At 34.8% G+C, this 22,920-nt stretch overlaps 1 protein-coding gene across 22 annotated transcripts in view; it reads right to left on the minus strand.

Moving 5' to 3' along the window:
• The window catches only part of LOC131167043 (guanylyl cyclase 1), a 46,048-nt gene extending 29,080 nt beyond the window's left edge, over positions 1-16,968 (minus strand). For 8 of the 22 annotated variants that reach the window (XR_009139968.1, XM_058125780.1, XM_058125795.1 and 5 more), the window contains exons 1-6: positions 15,533-16,936; positions 15,171-15,295; positions 12,201-12,312; positions 6,724-6,798; positions 1,687-1,775; positions 1,447-1,508 (exon numbers count right to left, since the gene is read on the minus strand). Coding sequence is in view for 21 of the 22 variants with exons in the window: in XM_058125780.1 (XP_057981763.1) it covers positions 1,447-1,508; positions 1,687-1,775; positions 6,724-6,798; positions 12,201-12,312; positions 15,171-15,295; positions 15,533-15,694 (625 nt within the window). In the remaining variant the exon portion in view is untranslated. Of the gene's footprint in view, positions 1-1,446; positions 1,509-1,686; positions 1,776-6,723; positions 6,799-12,200; positions 12,313-15,170; positions 15,296-15,532 lie in introns of all 22 variants that reach the window. The other 14 variants (XM_058125785.1, XM_058125788.1, XM_058125786.1 and 11 more) reach the window with 14 other exon arrangements.
• Positions 16,969-22,920: the final 5,952 nt, after the last annotated feature.

Raw genomic sequence — 22,920 nt, forward strand, 5'->3', positions numbered from 1 at the left:
AAATCCATAAAATAATTAGGCCACACAGCCAAACTCAGCATCAAAATCCTTCCTCTCATCAGATTCATCATCCAGTTCAGTCTCCAAATGTGGATCCCCTGACGACCCTTCTCAGGCCACTCCTTGAATCTATCAAGCTCTTCACAAAATAAAAACTGATGTCATTATGTCTTTTTAAAATTGTTACTCTGCAACTCTGAATTAAGGTGGAGTTCAAAATTATCTGCATCTCAATACCTGATTGGCTGCCCTTAGACAGTTATCATCCTAGCCAGACCAAACCAAACAGACTAATTTCCCAGCTTTATTAGAAATTCTTCTATCCCCTGCTTCTATTTTCCAGAGTTGCATCAATTATGAAATGTCACTGATATTGAATCAAAACACCATCATTGCTATCCTCCTGGTTCTATGCAAGCACCAGCCAATGCTTTACCTCCCTGTTCTGAACAGCCTTCATTTCCAGAGAAGATTGTTTCTTGCGGCTTGCCATCTAACACTACACACCCCAACTTCAGCTACACTTCCCATAAAGCCCAATTCCAATACAATTGTCAAAGACTCAGGCCCACTCCACCCCCAGTCAAAGCTGAACCACCAACTTCCTTGCCAGTATATTCCAACATTTCCAGTTATCAGAATCCTAGCACAAAATTTCTCCAATCATCACCTCTAAGCCAACCTGGAATAAATACAGAGAGTCTTTTCTCATTTCCAACCCAATATTAACTCAAGAAATTTCCCTTTTTTGTAGACCTAATTGCCATCCAATAGAGCATCCCAAATTTAATAATGCATAAACATCTACCTAATTGACCAAAAGCCAAAGACAACCTATCATAAAACCATTCCTCCACTACCAAAGAAACCCTCAACCAGAAATTTTTGAACTGGATTCTTCCGAGAAGAAAGATGGAACTGCATCCCCCCGGCCCCCACTCCATGCATTCTCAAATGATGAACCTGAGACCTCATTCCTTCATGGCATACGAAAATAAAGAAATGGATTTGAGAGGAGAGAGAAAAGGAAGAGATATTTTGCAAGTCATCTTATCAGGGCCTACAGACCACCATTAAATAGCAGTTGGATAACAACTTCCCATTGTCAAAGATGATATTTCATTAAAATTTTATGGCCATTTTTATGCTAAGTACCTTTTTGATGAAACATAGTGACCCAATGAAGATTATTCTATATAGATTAGTCATGACAGGACAAAAATTGGTTAATTCATGTTTTCAACTAAGATCCATAAAATACAAACATAGCTCCAAATTATACCTAATAATATCTACCTTGAATGCAGTCACTCTAACAACATCCGACATCTAAAGGTTCAAAGGCAGCCATTTATTCCTTGTATTATGGAGAGGAGAGCAGTACTAGAGCAAGGGATATTAATTCAATTTAAAATGTGCGTGGGTTGGGGGACCTCCACTTCTCACCAGTGTATCCTGAGTTCCCACCATAGATGTCTGACACACAAACATTCTCTAGCCAAGACCGACTGCAAAAACAGATTTAGCAAAAACATTTAACATTAGGCCATCTCCTCTAAGAATCATGAATCATTCCTTTGAGTAAAAGAGAACCCTTCAGTTTTAAACCCACATTTAAAAAAAAAAAAAAAAGAGAGAGGAAATTTTAACTAGACGAAATGGGGATATACCATCAGAAATACATACCTTAACTTATACTGGTCAACTAAAGCAATTGCAATATATTTCCCTGATAAGATTAAGAGAGAAATTTCTTCTCCATTGATTGACCTGCACTGTAGAAAGAGGACGTTCATTGACATAACCAAGGATGACAATAACTTCAAAAAATATGAAAAAAGAAAATTAACTTCTTCCTTGTTTTAGAATGCAGATGGAAAATACCAATTAAAGCGTGCTATTCTTTCCTTTTGACCCAAAATTAAATTTTAGAAAAAACGAAGAGAAAATCATTTTAACATTATTCCAGAACTGCCATGAATGTAGAACAGCAACAACAGTAATGCCTCAAGTTGCACCCTGCAGGATCAACTATACGAATCTTTTTCTGCCATTCTTTTCAATGCAGGACAACACTCTCCAAAAGTTGCTAGACTTTTGAATCCAGCAACCTCAATTCATGTTTTTCAAGGTCTATCTGCCCCTCATACTGCTCTATATGTGCTGAAAATTCCCAAACCATCTTTAATGCCCTTTCCTTGCCTTTCTAAAAGCATCACTCCTATTTTACATGGAATAAGTTCAAACCTTCATCTTTTAAAGTTAACTCGCCCATCTTATTGTGAAAATATTTTCACAGAGAAAGCTAGTCCCCAGACCACATAAAGGAGTGTTTTGTTAATTGATAGGGACCTGACAGCCAGCACAGAACTTAGATGTCTATAACAAGGATACTTGCCAGAACAGGAATGAATGTGCAAGACCAATAATCAAATACTCAGCCACAAGGTATTGAAGATTAAATCATAATTAGGAGTTAGGACTAAGTGCATTTAACAAAAAAATAAGGCTAACCAAAAACCAATGGCCTTGCACCCATATTTGGTGATGCCTGAGGATCAAGTCTTCGAGTCCCAAAAGATGACCAAAAAGACAGAATTTGGGGAAGCCTTGTATATCCTTCTGCTGAAAACCTGCCAAGCTGTGATCTGACCCAAACTATACAAATAAACTCTCTAAAAAATTTTATATTCTGCATCTTTTCAAATTTTATATTTTTCTTTACTTTTGTCTTACATACTCAAGGAGTCGTCCCTGAACTTATCACTGCTAAAAACTTATTCACCTGAAATAACTATGTAGTATGTACCACCACCAATTTTTATAATAAATAACCTTTCCCTAGCATGGTGGCAATTACTACTTGATGGTATAAGCAGCCAGCACACGAAGCACATAATTGATACGAGACAACCAGCTGGATGGTTGCGATGATAATGAGAATAAAAAATGTAAAATCTAATCCTGTAACAGGAAAGATAATCATAATTTCACCAATCAATACGAATGACTTCAGTATTCAGTCACTGAAATCAAACATTGCTTGAACACTTGTAGGCTCTTCTAGTTTTTCAAACTAGGGAAAAGAAAAGGGAGTACACAAAAGTTGCAAATGTCGCAGTTACAGGAAAAATAGATAGGTGAGGTCCATGGTATCTCATCAATATAGAAAGGAATTACGTTGGTGTTTTGCAAGTTCACAAATCTCACACTAAAATTCAGAAGTCGTTTTATTTGAACAAACGGAAGGCAATAAACATCTTAAGTATTGAAAATCAGGATGACCCATCCTAGAATGCCGTAACAAAATTTCACTATCCCTAGAAACAGATGCAAAATCACAAATAGCACATTGTTCACTCATATATGTCTCATCAAAGTAGTAAAGTCCCTCACACGCCTTAGCATTACCAATTGTCTTTCCCGATGATAAATCCTAGAAAACATAGTGAGAGGAAACGAATTTAGCATAACAATTGGAATCTTTTGTCAATTGGCTAATGGATAACAAATAGCAAGCCAGCTTAGGGACATGTAGGACAGATTTTAGAATTATAGAATCAGAGATTCGAATACTCCCTTTGCCTGCAAGAGATGAGAGTGATCCATCTGCAATTTTAACTTTCAAATTGCTAGCACATGGTGAATAGGATGAGAACAGATGATAAGAATCAGTCATATGATCAGAGGCACCAGAATCAATTATCCATGGTGATTTGTAATGAGATATGGTATTTAAAGCTGTCAAAAAATTACCTCGGTGGGCTAAAGAACCAGAGGGAATACTTGTGGAAGACTGACCCGATGCTTGAATGGTAAAGAACATTTTATAAAGTTGCTCCAATTGCTCTGGACTGAATGCGCCACTTGGAGTGATATTGTTATTTTTATCACCTTGTGGTTTCTCAGTTGGGTTATCAATAGGAGCCTGGTGTGGCCACGATTTTTTGATTCTGTCTCGGCTTCCAATCTACAGGCTTCTCATGTATTTCCCAGCAATTATCTTTTGAATTGCCCGGCTTGCGGCAGTACTCACACTAGGGTCTCCCTTTCTGCGTCTTTTGGCCTATACCTACAGGAGTTCTCGAGATTAGGGCCGACATCTCAAGCCCTTATTTTCGGTCGGTGCCTTCAACATAACTTTGCGAGACTTTCCTCACGCCTCACCTCTGCGAAGACTTCCCGAGTCGAAGGTAGAGGGCGTCGGCCGAGAATCCTCCCTCGCACCTCGTCCAGGTCGGGATTGAGGACGGCCAAGAATTCAAGGACTCGTTCATTCTCGAGTCTCTTCTTGTAGCGGGTACTGTCTCCAGGGCATTCCCACTCTTCCTCAACACTCAAGTCAAGCTCTTGCTAGAGATTCGTCATCTCCATGTAGTAGTCGGTGACGTCTCTCTCTCCTTGCCGCATCTACCATAGCCGAGTCTTTATCTCAAAGATCTGGGAGTAGCCTTACACATCAAAGTACATCTCTCGGACAGCATCACAGACATCCTTCACCGTCGGTAAGAACAAGTAGGTCTTGCCAATTGAAGGCTTCATGGAGTTTACGAGCCACACAATCACCATGGAGTTCTCAGACTTCCACTTCTGCAGAGCCGCAACGTCGATTGAGGCGGGCTTCTTCCTCTCGCCGATAAGGTATCCTAACCTTCCTTTGTCATCAATCACAAGTTTGCTTGACTGAGCCCATTCACGGAAATTTTTTCCGTTCAATCTCTCCACCGAGAGTGGAAAGGACGAGTTGTCTAGCCCATTCGAACCCATGATGGAGGTGGCTTCATTCTCGCTGTCGAGAGCTTCAAAGGTGCTCGACCCTCTGCTGTTGACGGCGTCGTCTGACATTGTTAACTAAGGTTTAGAAACCCTATCTCTGATACCATGAAATCAGAATAAATTTTATGTATTTCTTGAATAATTTTGTACAAGCCAATACACAATATTTATAATACAATCAGGAATTCTAAATATGGAAACATTCTCCTAAAAGAATCTCTCTCAATAATATAGAATCCTCTACATAAATACCTCCCTAAATTACTCCAAGATACTCATGATTTCTACACATTGGTCTAAGATGTGACTCAGCTCAAAAGGGAAACAATGGATCAGAACACATAAAGGAAATACATAATAGTGAACTTCATCAACATCCTCAACATGTTAACATCAGCAATTATCTAGTAAAAATCAAATTGAGAGAGAAAGAGAGAGTGAGCTTCAAAAACTCTCCTCAATGGGCAAACCCAAATTACTCCACTTTACTGTCACTTTGTCTCTATATTGTGCTTAGAAGGAATTTACTACAACACCTAGGCATCTGCGATTCTGCGACCAACATTCCTGACAAACTAAGGGGCATGGGCATTCTATAAGCCCATTTGAATAGGCACTCAGTCATTACTTCCTTCCACAACTCAATTATAACAAGTAGTTCTCTCATTGCGATTGACAGTTGTCACATATTCTTGGTATACATGGCATGAACCAAGAACCAACTAGATTTTGCCCGCATGGGACCTCTTTGATCAAGTGATATATCTAGATAGGGTTCGTCATATTATTACTATTCTCCAACCAAGCCATGATAACAACAACAACAACATTGATTTGTATACTCCAACAACAATGAAAACAACAACAACAATGACAATAACAGCAACAACAAATAATAGCAACAAAAAACCAATAAAAAAACAAAAACATCAAAGGCATGATCTAGCACAAATTTACTTTACCTATAGGAAGAAATATTGTGTTATGACTAGTTGCACAATCTCACATCGGATGTGTTCTAGGGAAAGCTTGGGCTTATAAAGATGGTTTGAGCTCCAACTATATGAGACACCTTTTATAGGACAAAACCATGAGATCAATGGGTCAAAGCAAGCAATACCTCACTAGAGTTGGGTCTGAGACTGTGACATTTGGTATCAGAGCCACCTTGGGGTAATATCATGTGGGACCATGCATAGAAGTACTCTAACGACAGCATCAGAGATTGGACGACAAAGAAGGTCACAATCTTACACTGGATGTGTTATAGGAAAATATTGGGCTTATAAGGATGGTTATGGCTCCAACCATGTGAGTCGACTTTTACTGGACAAAACCATGAAGTAGAGAGGCGAAAGCAGACAATACCTCATTGAAGTTAGGCCTGAGGCTGTGACACTAGTCCAATGTTACATGAACAGTGATTCATTATAACAGTAGGAATTGGTATATTATGAAAATAATATAGGGGTAATGAGGTTATGAGCTTCATTTATTGTACAAAATCAAAATTTACAACTTGAATATGTTATAAAATGTAACAAAGAAGCAACTATAGTATTAAGATGTCATATGGAATCATTAAAATTGAGGGGTTTTTTATTTCCACTATCTTATTTATTCGGCTCATTCATCTACATCTACAATCCAATGTGGATGGAACCTTGAATACTGCTGCAATCCACATTTTAGAATAAACATTTAAAATTGTGAGACGCTAAGGGGGATGAGGAATTATTGCAACTTTTCTCATTTTAGTAACATTAAAAATTAGTGAAAGGACAATAAAGTTGGGAAATAAAACCAGTCCATTTAGTGTATCAGCAAGCTTCAACTATAACTAGAAAGGAATTTATAAAGGAAAAAAAGTAGTTTTGAGTATATGAAAAATTGACATACATAGGATCCATAATTATTTAAAGAAACTGCACCCTCAACTGAAAATACCTGTATATTAATTCCAGCTTCCAAAGCCTTTTGAAATAGCTTATCCACTCGTACCAGATCATTAGGCAACTGATCCTGCAAGATTGTTTTTAACCCCACCACTATCATTATTAGATGCATTACCAAGAAGCACTAAGAAACAACAATGTAACAAAAAACAAAAGGGAGTACGAAGATACACAATGACTACAATAACAACATAACCAAGCCATACACAATGAATACATTAACAACAAAACCAAGCCTTTAAGTCCCACTAAGTGGGGTCAGCTACATGAATCCTTTTCTACCAACTTATGCGAACATGGGCAACTTCTTCCAACAAATTCAGAACTATTAAATCCTTATTATATCATTCTAAGTCATTTTTAGTCTACCCCTACTCCTTCAACTGCCCCTCACAGTAACTAGCTCACTCCACAGTGATGCGTTATTTGGCCTATGTTGCAGATACCCCAAACCATTTAAGTTATCCATCCCTTATCATATCTTCTATAGGAGCTACGTCTAACTTACCGCAAATATGTTTATTCCTTAGTTTATCTTTTAATATTATATTACTCATCCACCTTAATATTCTCACATCGGCAACTTTTACTTTTTGGATATGATTACGCGCTTAAATTGCGTAATTAGGTATTTTAATTCATGCATTGAAACTTATATTTTTAATTAAATACCTAATTACTCTAAATATTTTAACATTGTACCTTATTTATAATATTTGGGTTTTATTGAGTAATTTATAAATTTTTGGTATTTTTTATTGCAGGGCAATTATTAGAAGTTAAAATCGACGCTACTTCGTAATTGGTGCTTAATTTTCTCGTCCAAGTTCCGATCGAGATGATTCAAAATGCTGTGAAAGATGAGAAGATTATCTACAACTTTCGTGTTTTAAGTTTCGAGAGATACGGGCTCTAAGATGGTCAAAATCACCCTCATTCGCTGGGAAACAGAATAAAGAAGAAAAGAAGAAGCAATAGAAAAAAAAGAAAATAATAAAATAATAACACCTACCTTGATTTGACCCGGCCATGCAGCTGGGTCCGTCTCCGTGCGCCGGGTAGGGCTGGAGTGCTCCTCTCCCTTATATATTCTTTTTTTTTTTTCTTTCACACAGCAGCGCTCCTGCCCCCTTCTTCCTTCTCCTTTTCCCTAACTCTCCTCACTCTCTTCAATTCTCTCTAACTCTCCTTCTCTTCTCTTCCCTTTCCCTCTCTCCCTTTTCCTTGCTTCTCTCTAACTCTCCCTCTAGGCTCCCTGCTCTCTTCCTTCTCCTTCTCCCTTCCTCTCTCTTTCCCTATCTTCTCTTCCTCTCTTTTCTTTTCTTTTTTCGGCCTTCACCCTGTCTGCCGGCTGCTGCTGCATCAAACTGATCCTACGGCTGCTGTGCTGCTGCAGTTCCCTCTCCTCACGGCTGTGCTGCTGCTGGAGGCCCAGCCGAGAAGCTTCAAGCCCCTTCTGTTCCAGCCGAAGACTCAAGCTCCTGCTCTTCCTGCACCGCTCTGCTGCCCAGCCCTCTGCTGCTGCACCAAGACCCTCACGGCCAGCCACAACTTATTCCCTCTCTCTTTTTCTCTTTCTTTTTCTTGTTTTTTCTTCTATTTTCCTTTAGTTTTCTTTTGTTATTGCTTTTAAATATTTGAATAATTGTTAGTTTTTAGTAGAATCTCACTTAAAGTTTTAATTTTTAATTCTTGTTTGGGTGTTATTATTAAGATTTGTTAATTTCTTTCTCTCTTAATTAATATTAGTTTAAATTTAATTTTGCTTGAGTTATTTTTTTAATTGATTAAAGTTTGATTTGGTTTCTTGAAAAAAAGAAAGAATAAAATACAAAAAGAAAAAAAATATTTTTTTTAGAAGTTAAATTAGTTGTCTTCTTTAAAATTTAAATTTTGTTGAGTTCTATGTAGTTTAAGTTTAGTTTTATAAAGTCCGAATTTTTTTTATCATATTTCCGTATTGTTTAGTGGTTAAAGTTTTAATTTTTGTTTAAGTTCTTGATTGCATAAAAAAATTTGGTTCTTGTTGATGTTAAGTTTGATTGAGTTTTTTTAATCGCACGCTTAAGTTACGTAGGGAAGTTATCGTTTCTAGGCTTTCCTTGTCCGAAGTTCGACGTAGGATTTAATTCTTGCCTAACTGATTAATTATAGGGTCTTTCTCATTATAATTTAATTTAGTGCGTGTTAGGATTTAGAATTTAAGTTGCATGCTCTTTTAATTCGTTAAAAAGAAACTCAAACAAACCAAAAAAAAAAAAAACCCGAATCTGAATTATGTTCAATGCCCTTTTGTTTTTTATTTTCTGATTGGAATTACGTAAAATTTGAAATTAAACTACAGTCCCTGAGGAGGCGATCTGACCCTTGGGCTAAATATTACATGACAGAACTCCTATACTTGGGATAGCTTCCAAGTTGCTCATTTTTCGAGTGACTCAGAATACGTTGTTTCTTAGTCACCCAACATTCTAATCCATATAGTATAGCTGGTCTACAACTGTTCTATAGAACTTTCCTCTTAATTTTAAGGGTATTTTATGATCACACAACATACTCGAAGCACTTCTCCATTTTACCCAACCTGTTTTAACTTTATGCATTACATCTTCTTTAATTTCTCCTTCAGATTGCATAATCAATCCAAAGTATCAAGATCTACTAATGCTATTAATTTCTTGACCATCAAGTTTAACCCTTTCTCCAATATTCCTCTATTATGTCTTATTTCTACTTATCCTAAAACCTTTAGATTTTAAAGCTTCTTTCCATAACTCCAACTCCAACTTAGATTCTACTCCACCCGTAGTTTCATCAATCAAAACAATATCATCTACAAACAACATACATCATGGAACCTTAGTTTGGATACTCCCAATAAGTTTATCCATCACTAGAGCAAAAAGCGAAAGACTCAAAACAGATCCTTGATGTACACCTATTGTGATAGGAAATTCCCTAGCCTCTCCACCTGTAGTCATAACACCAGTCATTACTCCATCATACACATCCTTAACGATATCATTATAACTACTACATACGCCCTTTTTTTTTCCTAAAACCCACTATAAAACTTCCCTAATAATCTTATCATATGCTTTCTCTAAGTCAATAAAAACCATATGCAAGTCCTCCTCCTTTTCTCTAAATTTTTCAATTAATCTTCTTAAAAGATATATAGCTTTTGCAGTAGATCTCCTAGAGTCCTAGACATAAAACCAAATTGATTTTATTAGATCCTTGTTTCTTATCTGAACCTTTGTTCAACTAACCTTTCCCAAAATTTCATACTTATAAGCTTAATTCCACAATAATTATTTCAATATTGAATATCTCCTTTATTTTTTAATATAGGTATTAGAGTATTTTCCTCCATTCATCTAGCATTTTCTTACGTTTTATGAATGTGTTAAATAAATTACTTTCCGTACAATTCTGTTATCACCTAGGCATTTCCAAACTTTAGTTGGATGTTATCTGGCCCTATAGCCATTTTATTTTTCGTCTTTTTCACTGCAAACTTAACTTAACTCTAATTCTACAAATAAATCTCATATTTTTAGCCTTTTCCTCATGTGTCAATTCTAAATTTAAGCCTTCTTTGATTTTCATTAAATAGCTTACTAAAATAACTTCGCCACCTTTCTTTTATATCTTCTTAATTCTTCCTCAACCAATAAAATATCGTCCTCACTTTTTATACATGTTACATTATCTAAGTCTTTGCTCTTTCTTTCTTTAGTTCTAGGATGTCTCTTTCCCCTTCTTTCATAACTTATCTAACATATAAATTATTAAATGACCTATGTTTAGCTCCAGTAACAACCCTTTTGCATCTTTTCCCACCTCTGTATATTTTAAAAGTTTTCCATGTTTCTACATTTTTGCTATAATCTACAACAAATTCATTTTGTCCTTACAAATTTTTGGACATGTTGATCCCACTAGCAACTTTCTTTACTATTTGAGAATCTTCCTCTTGATTCACCTAAAATCTCTTTTTCTATCTTTTTAATAGAGCTAGCTATCCTACTCCAAATAGTGTTTGTGTCTACACCCTCCTCTATTGTCCAATCACCATCTTTGATCATTTTATCTACAAATTTTATTACATTTTCTCCCTTTAGGTTCCACCATCTAGTTCTCTTGCACTAATTTATATTATCCCTTCTCTTCCAGTTTTTAATATATATATCTAACACTAAAACTCTATGTTGTTTAATTAAGCTTTCATCGAAGATAACTTTACAATCCTTTCATAATAACAATCTACCCTCCTAATTAAGAAAAAATCTATTTGACTTTTATTTTGACCACTCTTGAAGGTTATTAAGTATTCTTCTCTCTTCTTAAAGCAAGTATTCATTGTAATAAAATCATATGACATGGCGAAATCTAAGATCATATCCCCAAACTCATTTTTATCTCCATATCCATGTCCTCCATATATCCTCTGATAACCTTTATTATGCTTTCCAATGTGCTCATTCAAATCAGCTCCTATGAATATTTTCTGGGTCCACGATATCCGTTGTATACTACTATCCATATATTCCCAAAACTGTCCCTTAAGGTTTTCTGCTAAGCCTATTTGAGGAGCATAAGCACTAATATACACTATTATCTTTTGGCCTTAGACCATCTTGATTTTTATGATTCTATCCTCTACTCTTTGACATCTACAATGTTATCCTTTAAGTCTTTGTCTACAATGATTCCTACTCCATTCTTATGTTTTTCTTCCAATGTGCCAAAGTTTGAATCCTGATATTTTATCTAGCTTTCTCACCTACATATTTAATTTCTTGGAGAGAAATTACATTAACTTTTCTTTTAATCATTGTGTCCACTCTCTTCATGCTTTTACCCGTACATGTCCTTACATTCCAAGTTGTTAATCTAATGCCAGTCTCTTGAACTAACTTCTTTACCTGCCCAAGTCCATATGATATGAGAACCTTCGCATATTTGACACCGTACCCGAGCCAAACATGGCACGTCGCTTAAGGGAAACAACCTAGCCCACCCTCACCTACTTTTATCTATACCTAAGAGGCATACATACACGCATTGCTCGTAGGGGATGCTCTAGCAAATAATCTATAAAGATTCATATCATAATGATCTGATAAGTGGCTGTGTGTGAAAAGATTAGAACATGAGTGCATCATGGATGGAGTTATAATTATAAGTACACAATGAATCCCTTCATAAAAAGAAATCTTCACTTTTAATTGATTGGGCAACTCAAGCATGGTTTACATTATGATATAACCAACTCTCCCCCCCCCCCCCCCCCCCCCCCCCCCAAAAAAAAAAAAAATCATAACCATTTCATAAGTACCACCAAGCATCCGCATGTCCACAAAGAACTCCTCAAAACAATTTGCTACTTCAATCAACAAAGGAAAAAATTCAATAGGCATTAATGCAAATTAAAATAAATTTATTCATATGTAAGGTAATTACCTTATAAAATGTTTCCATGGAAAAATTTGGGTTTGCTCCTATGGTCACAGTGAAGTAGGAAAAGTTAAGAGAAAACTTCTGCAGCAAATATGCCAGATCAACCGTCCAAATGCTGCAAACAAGATGCCAAGAAGAAATTTATCAAAATTGTTCATATAAGTTAAAATTGGAAAATAGTGTCTTAAATAACTTAAATGGGAGTTAGGAGACCTAAGATATTCTCATATTCACCACCTATCCAAACAATCAATAAAAAACATATTTTAATTTTTAAATCAATATTCAAGCATAATAAGCAGTCCAAGAGCCCAAGAGAAATGACATAAGAAACAACTAAGAAGAAACCTTGTGGATATTCTCCTGAAACCTAAGAAACATTGCAAATTTGCAACATGGGACATTGTGTCAACTCTGAAAGACGCAGACACGCATTGGAAAGATGTCAACCTTTTTGATGCATCATAGCTGGAGTAATGATCTTCTCTAAAGTAATAATCCAAGGGAAAAAAGATATCCTTGTAGGATTAATAGAATACCATATAAGCTTGGAGGGATATGTATCCCTGCACCATAAGTTAATAAACACAAACACACACACACACAGTCACACATAAAAACATAGGGCAACTGGAAGTAGTTGGATGATTGATGGAGGCTGGAAAAAGTGAGGTGAGAAGCATGATAGAAAACATATTATGTTATTTGGAAAACATATGGGGAAACAGGAAACCTCCTATAGTCATGTTCAAAAGGTGTCTAATAGTGGAAAGTTAAGAGTCTATACATGTCAACTATATCCATAGACTAGCATTTAATTTACATAAAAATGACGGGGATTTAGTTTACATAAATCAGACTATCTACTTGCTATTGCTTCCTGACTGTAAATAATCAGAAATCACTAAGGCAAGAATGATTCCTCTCGTTCCAAATTTCCCAACAAACAGTAGTTATCAATATCCATAGATAAAGTAAAACAACCAAGTAGAAACCTTGTAGAGAATTTAGTGAAACCTAAGAAACATAGCAAATTTGCAACAGGACACTGTGTCCTATCTGAAACACGTAGATGCACATTGGAAAGATGTCAACCCCTTTTTATGCAACATATCTAGAGTAATGATCTTCTCTAAAGTAATAATCCAAAGGAAAAGTGATATCCTTGTAGGATTAATAGAATACCATATAAGCTTGGAGGGATATGCATCCCAATGCCATAAGTTAACAGACAAACACACACACACAAACACATACAATAACATAGGGCAATTCAAAGTAAGTGTGTGATTCATGAAGGCAGGGAAAAGTTAGGCGAGAAGCATGATAGAGCATGTACCACCTGTTATGTTATTTAGAGAACAAAGGGGGGAAACCTCCTGTAGGACTATGTACAAAATGTGTCTTATAGTGGAAAGTCAGAAGTTTATACATGTCAACTATATCCATAGACTATGGCATTTCATTTACATAAAAATGACTACCAGATGGCTACTGCTTTCTGACTGTAAATAATCAGAAACTACTAAAGGTTTGTCCATCAGTCACCATGTTGGAACAATAAAATTCTTTATTCATAAAGAAAACAAGCTCGATTCAGTCCTTCCATAAACACCAAGAAACAGAAATTAGAGCAACCTTCACCATGTGTAACATCTGTAGCCAGAAGCTCATCCATCCCACTTTGCATGAGCTTATTGGACGAGAAATGACTCATTGGACAGCCAAAAGAAAGATAAGGTGATGTCAAAAGTTTCCCTCAAGAATATGATTTCTGCCGTCCTCATCTGCTTTGCATGGGCACAAAGCTTGGTATAAATAATTTTCTTCCGTTCATGGTGATTTAACTCTCAGAATACATCAAAGAAATAGGTCCAAAGATTTTCAAAAGCATAATATGGAGAAAAAAGTCTATAATTCTTGCTGAACCAAAATCCAAATAAGAGACTAAACTAAAGATATAACATTTTGAATGCTCTTTCTGAACCAAATTTTTACTGAATGATGCAAAAAGGTTCGGATCAGTGAAAGAAAAACTCATTGTTCAGGTAAAATATGAGTTGCATACTGTTAAATATTTTCTTTTTTTAACAAGGTTCCTTAAAATTTAATGTAACAGATTTAGTGGAAACAGAAAAGTAACATTTAGTTTCATAAAACAAGTGAAAGGAAACTACTTTAAATTCAATAATATCAAATATTTTCCTATTATGTTTTCTGAGAGGAAATCCTCAAATCCAATTGTATGACAGATTTCATAAGAATAGCACAAGAAGGCCCTACTTAATACTTGGAAGGACTGAACCATTTTCCTTTTCTCTCATTTTTCTTGAGAGCCAAACAGATGGTAAGAGAAAATTTTCCTGCCTACGCAGCTGATTCCAACAGCCTGCCACCCATTGATTGATAAGTGCATGACTTTCGTACATGGTAGACCACATGATAAAAAAGAGACCCGTTTTACTGTTTAGTAGTTTTTTATCATGCTGCAAGTAATTACTACAATTGTAATTTACATATGATCATGGAAAACATATTACATCATTTGCCTAGAATTATTTAAGCTTCATTGATGTAATGAATAGAAAAAAGCTTCACTCATCCAACAGCAACTATATGTGTTAAGCTTTAACTCTATCTATCTATGTACCAAATTTATTATAAAAATTAATAAATGAAATAAAGGCAAAAAAAACAAAAGCATGCATAAACTGAGCATGAGACCTATTCAAAAAAGATAATAAGGTAAATGGAAAGAACGAGCTGTCAAGTGATAAAAACAATCTCAGATGATACAATTGAATATCTAGCAGACTCGGACTTTCTCCAGCAGCCGAACGGAGTGTTTAACATAGCCATATGCTCAACTTTACCTCCTAACCAGAGTAACTAAAATATCAATGAACAGAAATCCTGAAGCAAAGAAAAACACTAGAAGAAATTCAAAATCAAACTTTGTCAAGAATAAGGCACCTGGTCGTACAGCAGAGCTCCCCCAGTGTCTCTAAATCGCAACTGTCGATCCCAATAGTCTTCAAAACCATTAAAACACAAGCAAGACCACAATCCCATGACCGTTGCTGGTTTATGTGTGGGACCTATAAGTGGCAACACACCTTAATGCAACAAGACAAATTAAAAAAAGGAAAAAAAAAAAAAAAAAGGCAGCCCGGTGCACAAAGCTCCCGCATATGCGGGGTCCAGGGAAGGGGCAGAAAAAAAAATCATGTTAAAATTTTATCTATGAAAATGGATAAATTATTTTAATTTAGTTAATTGTATGTCTCTGTTAAATTGTAATAATCAGCAATAAGGATACCAGTGGCTGCACTCACTTCAACAAAGTGGGAATGGGGCAAAGTCACAGCATGACATTTTTCACTGCTTAACTGCCGGAATAGGTGGGATTCAACCAAACTGGAAGGATCATCTGAGCAACGAACATTCACATCTTCCGCTTTCAGAAATTTGTTTAAGAGGAGATATAAGGGCCACATCACTGATTAAATTAGCTAAGATATTCCACTAAAACACTTGAAACTCGAACATAAATTACTTGGCGCAATAATAAGCGAAGACAGCCTTGTCATATGGTTCTCTGAAAGTGCATCAAGGTTCTATTTCTCCTGCCTGCTGTGATTTTTACAGACCAAACGTTGAGATATCCAACATAAAAAATAGGAAGGAAATCAATGCATCCGCCAAGTGTTTAATTATTGAACTGGCTCATATGCCTTGTATATCAAAATCCAGGCAACATAATTAGGAAAGAAGGTAAAGGAGAAATCCCATTGCCCCCAAATGAACCAGGTCATGGCCTGTCATAGCTCAAGGAGGCATTGCATGAATCTAAAACAAAGCAATTTGAGTGCACTCGTCTGTGTCTATTTGTTAAATTTACAGTGGAACTTGCAACATTGTTGTCTTCAATGTAAAGATATCAATTAAAAAAATCAACCTCCAGTTCATGTTTTTTCGTCTCTGTGTCTATGTGTTAGAGACACAACCTAAATTAACCTTCCATTCCAGCTATTATATTCTAAATTTTTCCAATCCAATCTTCATGTAATGTGGCTCCACATTTCGTGCAAATACCGGCATCAACATCTATGCACGGTGTCTAAATAAATGAAAAGCAAATCAATCTCGTTAAAATTGGTCCAATGCACAGTGATTTACGAATGATACAAGTTATACAACAATGAACTTATGCAATCTATTAGTCTCAAAACTCCACATCATAAAATAAAAGTGAATAAGTAAAATACCAATTACAGCAACAGGATTGAGCTACATACAAAATCAAAATAGTCAACCAACTGAAAAGCAGCTCAAGACCTTAAATCGGAGCCATTATTACGAATGAATTAAAAAATGATTATCAAAATATGACATGCATCGCACAACCCAATCAGCAGTGTAATAAACGGTAATCTAAAATATAAATTACAAGAAACCGCCCTAAAATTCAAACGATCTATGCGAACTACCAGATCATTAAGCAAAGGAAAGTCTATCCAGCGAAATCAAGATGCCGCAATTCGATTGAATTCTATAAATAAACAGTTGTTCGTCGGAGAGAAATGGAAAGAGAAAACTGAAAACAGATAACAGCAAATATTGCAGAGGCGAGAAACCTTGAACAGATGAGACGGTTGATTCGGAGGACGAAGAAAGAAAGAGAGGGACGATCGAGCGGCCGGCTGTTTGTGTTTAGGCCTTTTCTACTTTCTTCTTCACCTTCCTTTTTCGGCCTTGGCCTTTCTGTCTTGACTTGTTAACGTGTGAACGCTTTTACTGTAAAGCCAATAGGATCCCCTGGCTTCATTACGTGTTAAAACCTGATTGGATCAAAACAGAAGAAGTAAGCGCGGACAAATTGGAAAATTAACCAGTTCAGCAACCGTATCAAATAAATAGTCCACCAATCTGCAAGCATAAACCAGGGGGTTGAAATTAATGAATTTTATTTTATTTTATTTTATTATTAATATGGAACAGTACAAATTAATTAATTTGTACGTCTTCTATCCAAGTTGATGAGTTAAAAATGCCAACGGTCTCAATAAATTAATTTTTGTGCTTATAATTTTTTATTAAGTAGACTCATTTAAATGTGAACTCGTTTATTTTATTATTAGTTAAGAAAAATTTAGACAATTTTAAATCATATTTTTTTTCTTCAATAATCTTTTCAAAGATGTCCTCAGTTAACAATTTTTTTATAATTAAAATATTTATAAATCATGAATAAATAAATAATTTAATAAATTATTTTTAATTTTAAAATGTAAACATGTTTTTATAATTTCTCATTATCTCTTAAAAATAATAAATTTTGATATGTGAAATAATTTAAGCAAGTTGTGTGTGCCCGCAACTAGTTTTTAATTAGAGAATAAAATTTTCATCTAACCACAAGTTATTTTGAGTAACTACTAATCTTCTTATATTATTATTGTTATCATTACTTCAATTATTTATTTCATATAATATTGAGATGAAATTGGCTATTATTAATTTGATTGCTTGTTAATTATTTTAAATTGGCACAATTAATATTTAGATTTTTTTTTTTAAACTAAAAAAGGACGGCACCTCCATTTATTTATTAATATACCATCACTTTTGGCGGAAGAAAACCATTACGAGATAAAACAAAAGGGAGAGTATAGAAAAACCCTCCCAAAAACCAACACCAACAATCAACTAAATTAGAACAACAAAACTAAACATAACTAACAAAGAAGATAAAAACATAAATACAACAAAAAACAAATCAAAATTCACCAACCGAAACTCTAGAGATGAACTAACGACGAACAGAAACGAGATCCCACCTATTCATCCGAAAAATATCTTTCAAATAACGTAGTAGAAGTTGTTGTTCTTCGTAGATTACGTTGTTTCTCATTTCTCCTTCTTTAGTAAGAAAATCAGCCGCACTATTGCCTTCCCCATATTGATGCATCACTATGACGTTCACTATTTCTAACTCTACCACGAACTCCTCCCAAAAATCCCAAAGGTACCACAAAGTACATCTACCTTTCCGAAACCAATCAACTACAATTCGTGAGTCACTTTCAATAATCACGTTAAAATAATGCAAACGTTTGCACCAACGAATTCCTTCCCTAATTGCTTTTAATTCCACACTATTATTTGTATAATTACCAAAATAACTTGAAAAAACTGCTTTTACCATGTCATGGCAATCCCGAATAATTTCTCCACCTTCTGAAGTACCCAGATTGCCCCTACAACTCCCATCACAATTAAGTTTTATACACCCTACTGGAGGTTTAACCCACGAAATAATTTTTCCAAGCCTGTCGCAAACTCCCTAAGGCTTAATTTGAAACTCATTCAAAATCTTAATGTCCTACTTCTTTAATTTTTGAAAAGAATTTGTGCTCTCAGCAATAAAACTAACACAGAATCGAACACTTCTCCACATCTAATCTACACTTTGATAAATTCATTTCATTCTCGCTTTACATCTTCGATTCCAAAGGCACCACGTAATCAAACACGGAATCAGCCCGATTAAAATACCTTTAATAGACGATTTTTGAGCATAGTGGAACTAATTTGCCATTTTGTTTTTCCAGGGAAGGAATCGTTGGAAAGAAATCTCCAATGCCACACTAATCCGACGTCAAACCTCTGAAGCCACCTCATCTAAAGAAATAATATGATCAATGTTTTCCTGACTTCTCTAAACGCAACAATCACATGCTGAAGCCATCGATATTCCTTTGGCCTGAATTCTATCATCTACAGTCAAGCATCTAAACCAGGTTCCCCATAAACATATTGAGATTCTTCTAGGCAATAAAGAATATCAAAACCAGACATTCCACACAAAATTATCACTTCTGCTCCTCACTGCCTCCCAAGCCGTTTTTGTCGAAAAATTATCGTCAAGGGTAGGCTTCCAAACAAAAAAATCCTGCCCACTTTTACCCACCAGTACCTGGTACAAAATTTTCATTGTTTTATCGACACCAACCAATTCCAAAACTAAATCAGAGTTCCAATTATTATTCAGCCAACAATCCTTAATACACAGTTTCTTGTTCAAAATATCTTCAGTGCTCACAGATAACGGGCCTAATGACAGCCACATGTTGAACCAAAAAGAAGAGTTTTTACCTCTCACCAAAATTTTAACATTATCCATAACTTTTGGAATTGTAGCCATAATTGATTTCCAAAATCGAGAATCATTTGGTCTCCCCTTTCTTATTAATAAATGATCATTTCTTCAATATTTAGCCTTGAAAAAACCTACTCACAGATTGTTAGAGGTGAGCAATCTGAAGGCAAATTTTATGATAAGAGATTTCTGAACTTCCTTAAGATCTCTCAGGCCCAGACCCCCTTCCAAGATAGGTTTACAAATTTTCCCCCAAGAGCGCCAATGAATCTTCCTTTTATCTTTCACCTCTCCAAATAAAAAGTTAGAAAGAAGAGAGTTAATGCGAGAATATGTGACCTACGAAACCTTAATAACAAACATCAGATGAATAGGCATGCTAGACAACACATGTCTTAATAAAATCAATCTTCCACCTTACGATAGCAACTTAGATTTCCACCCTATAATTTTATTTCTAATGTTCTCTGCAAGAGGCTTCAATGTCTTGGAAGACAATTTCCAGACACCAAAGGTGCAACCAAATATGTAACTGGAAATTTACCTTCCATGAAACCCATGATTTTCAATAAATCACACTTCCGAATAGGAGTGATGTATTTCGAAAGGAATAACGCTGACTTTGTCTTACTGATTTTTTGACCCGACCGCTTCTCATACATTTCTAGAGCGTAAACTAAATTTCTAATAAACCTCTTCCTACCATTCACAAAAATAAGAATATCATCCGCATATAACAAATGCGAAATCAATGGGCCCCAATCGGATGATTAAATTGACCAGTCCGACCAGTCTCATAGTTTTTCCTAAGCAACTTTGTCAAAACCTCCTCCATTATGATGAATAAATAAAGAGAGAGTGGATCCCTTTGCCGCAAGCCTCTCGTAGATTGAAAAAACTCTTTTAAGGTTCCGTTCATCAAAACAGAAAACCATGGGGACTCTACACAATTTTTTATGAGCTTGCAAAACCTCTCAGAGAAACCAAAAGCCTTAAGAACCTCCAGAAGAAAATTTCAATTCAATATGTCATAAGCCTTTGCCATATCGAGTTTTACCATCGCTTAGACAAAGTATGATATAATAATATATTGAATTTCACTCAAGTACAAACGAATCTAAATCTCATATTTAAAATGAACACTTATTAACGTGGTATAGTATTTTTTATGAATAAAGGACCTAAAGGAGAGGGGGTGGAAATTGTACACTAAAGGTAAGAAAACCCGTTATAACATCTAAATCCCGAAAGCTTTAAATATTTAGTTGTGCAATTTGTGCATACTTTGAAAAGTTGTATTCTTGTATAGGTATTGTTGAAAATATAATAGAAGGAAAAATATTTATTAATAAAATTAATATTAAATGAAAATACAAATACTTATCAAAAGTTGAGGCGTAGAAGGATCGCTATCCTTAAGGTCAATTTCGTGCATATGGAGAACATTTCTCAGTGCATATAATCACTGTGTGCACAACCTTTAGGATTACTTAGTTAACTTGATTTTATATGCACTCACAAACACCAAAGCTATAGGAGATGTAGTGTCATTTAATTACCCAACAAAATATAAATCTGAAAAAAGAGTGGAAGGTAAAGTTATTTCAAAGAAGAAAAGTTGTATCTTGAAATGAAGGTGGATCATAGTTTATATAGATAAATTTAAGTATAACTTCCAGCATGATAAATACGCACCCGTTAAAATAGTAACTAATATTCCAAAAATGTTAAAATTAACATATTAAATTTAATGTATACCGAATTAAAATAAAAATTGACGACTATTATATAATATTTATTAATAAATGTATTTTTAATTTAAAACAAATAACATTAATATCAACACACATGATTTGACCAAATGATTGATATTCAAAATCCTTATTAGGTTTCGTATATGAACTAAATTAGGTTTTCTTTACATTACATAGAGGAAAGGTGGCATGTGCGTATCACAAACAAAGAGTGTCGGTGTGAAAATTCTTTTCAAAGAGGGTATCAATGAATTTTACTCATTAAATTCAAGATTAATGATTGAAAGAGAAAAGTGCAGGTCACACTTATGGTTTTAGTGTAAAAATATTTAGAAAACTAAGTTTAGTGAATAAAAGGAAATTGTATTTATGGCATAATCAATGCAAAATTAGAAAGGGCTATAGCAATACAAATAAGAAAGACGTGGGATGCAGTATTATAACGCCCTAGAAAACAATATGCATGGAAATGATCCTAAAAAATAAAAAATAAAAATAAAAAATAAAAACTAAAAAATAGTAAAACTAATATTCAATTAAATTATTTGATTATTTAATTAGTAATTAAATAATATAATATAATATAATATATTAATATAATGTAACACCCCGAACCCATAAACCCTAGTCCGGTGCGTTATACCTGATAAAATCCCTGATAATCCATAATCAAGATATACGCAGTGGAAAACATAAATATAATCTCCATACATATAATACCATAATACCAGAGTTTACTAATTCCTATCTATAATCCATAGTAATCATCCATCACCTGCATATCCATAAATCTACATAACTCCCAAACTATTTCAGTATTTTCACAATCATTCTTTACTCAATAGCCTTAAAACATAAAGATATAAAACATAAATATTTACATTTTCCAAAATTAACATAGAAATATATCATTTTCTTTTTCTATTTCCCAATAATGCTATAAAAACCTCAAACTCTCAAAGTTCGATTTCGAGGAAATCTTGAAAAAGATAAATTCATATTCGGGTGAGACACATCTCAATAAGGGAAAAAACAATATATTAAAACAGTGTGTGACTATCATGAGGTATATAAATATCATTTTAATAACATTTGTAAAACATTTTCATAAACATTGAAATCATTCTCTGAACCTAATCAAACACATGCAAAGATTTAATTTACGAGATTACCCAAGGATAGGGGTGATTACCCACCCATATAAGTATCACCCCTCTACTCTAATATTTAGGTAAGCCTAAGGTCACTAATAAAGCATACTAGGACACTCACCTTACTCAGTAAGCCCTCAAGTGTTAAATTGATCTCGTACTCACACCGTTCAACAATAGCTTACCGACAAAGGCCCTAAGGATAGGGAAATCTACCCGCCCATACAAGTAGGTTCCCTCTGCCCTAATATGTTATGCAGCTACTGCCACATCTGAAGCTACTAGTGCACTCGTCTTACTCAACAAACCCTCAGGCGAAAAGTGCGTCCCGCCCAAACGTAACATGTTCTACTAACATAAATACTGATAATACCATAATACATTATTTTGTTTGCCATTATTCTGTATCTCTTAACTGTTCGTGTTCTCATATTTTACTTTTCATTTCATTTCACTTTACGTTACTCTTTCCTATTTTATATTGTTCACATTTCACATTTTATTTCCATTTCATTCATTTCCCCTTTCATTTCATTTCATTTCATACCCAACATCTTTCGGCTGTTTTATCTAATATTTTTCAGCTGTCATACATTTATCCAACATGTTTAAGCTGTTTTACCCAACATTTTTCAGCTGTTACATATTTACCTAAC

The sequence above is a fragment of the Malania oleifera genome, chromosome 10, assembly GCF_029873635.1.
Source record: "Malania oleifera isolate guangnan ecotype guangnan chromosome 10, ASM2987363v1, whole genome shotgun sequence".
NCBI classification, from domain to species: domain Eukaryota; kingdom Viridiplantae; phylum Streptophyta; class Magnoliopsida; order Santalales; family Ximeniaceae; genus Malania; species Malania oleifera.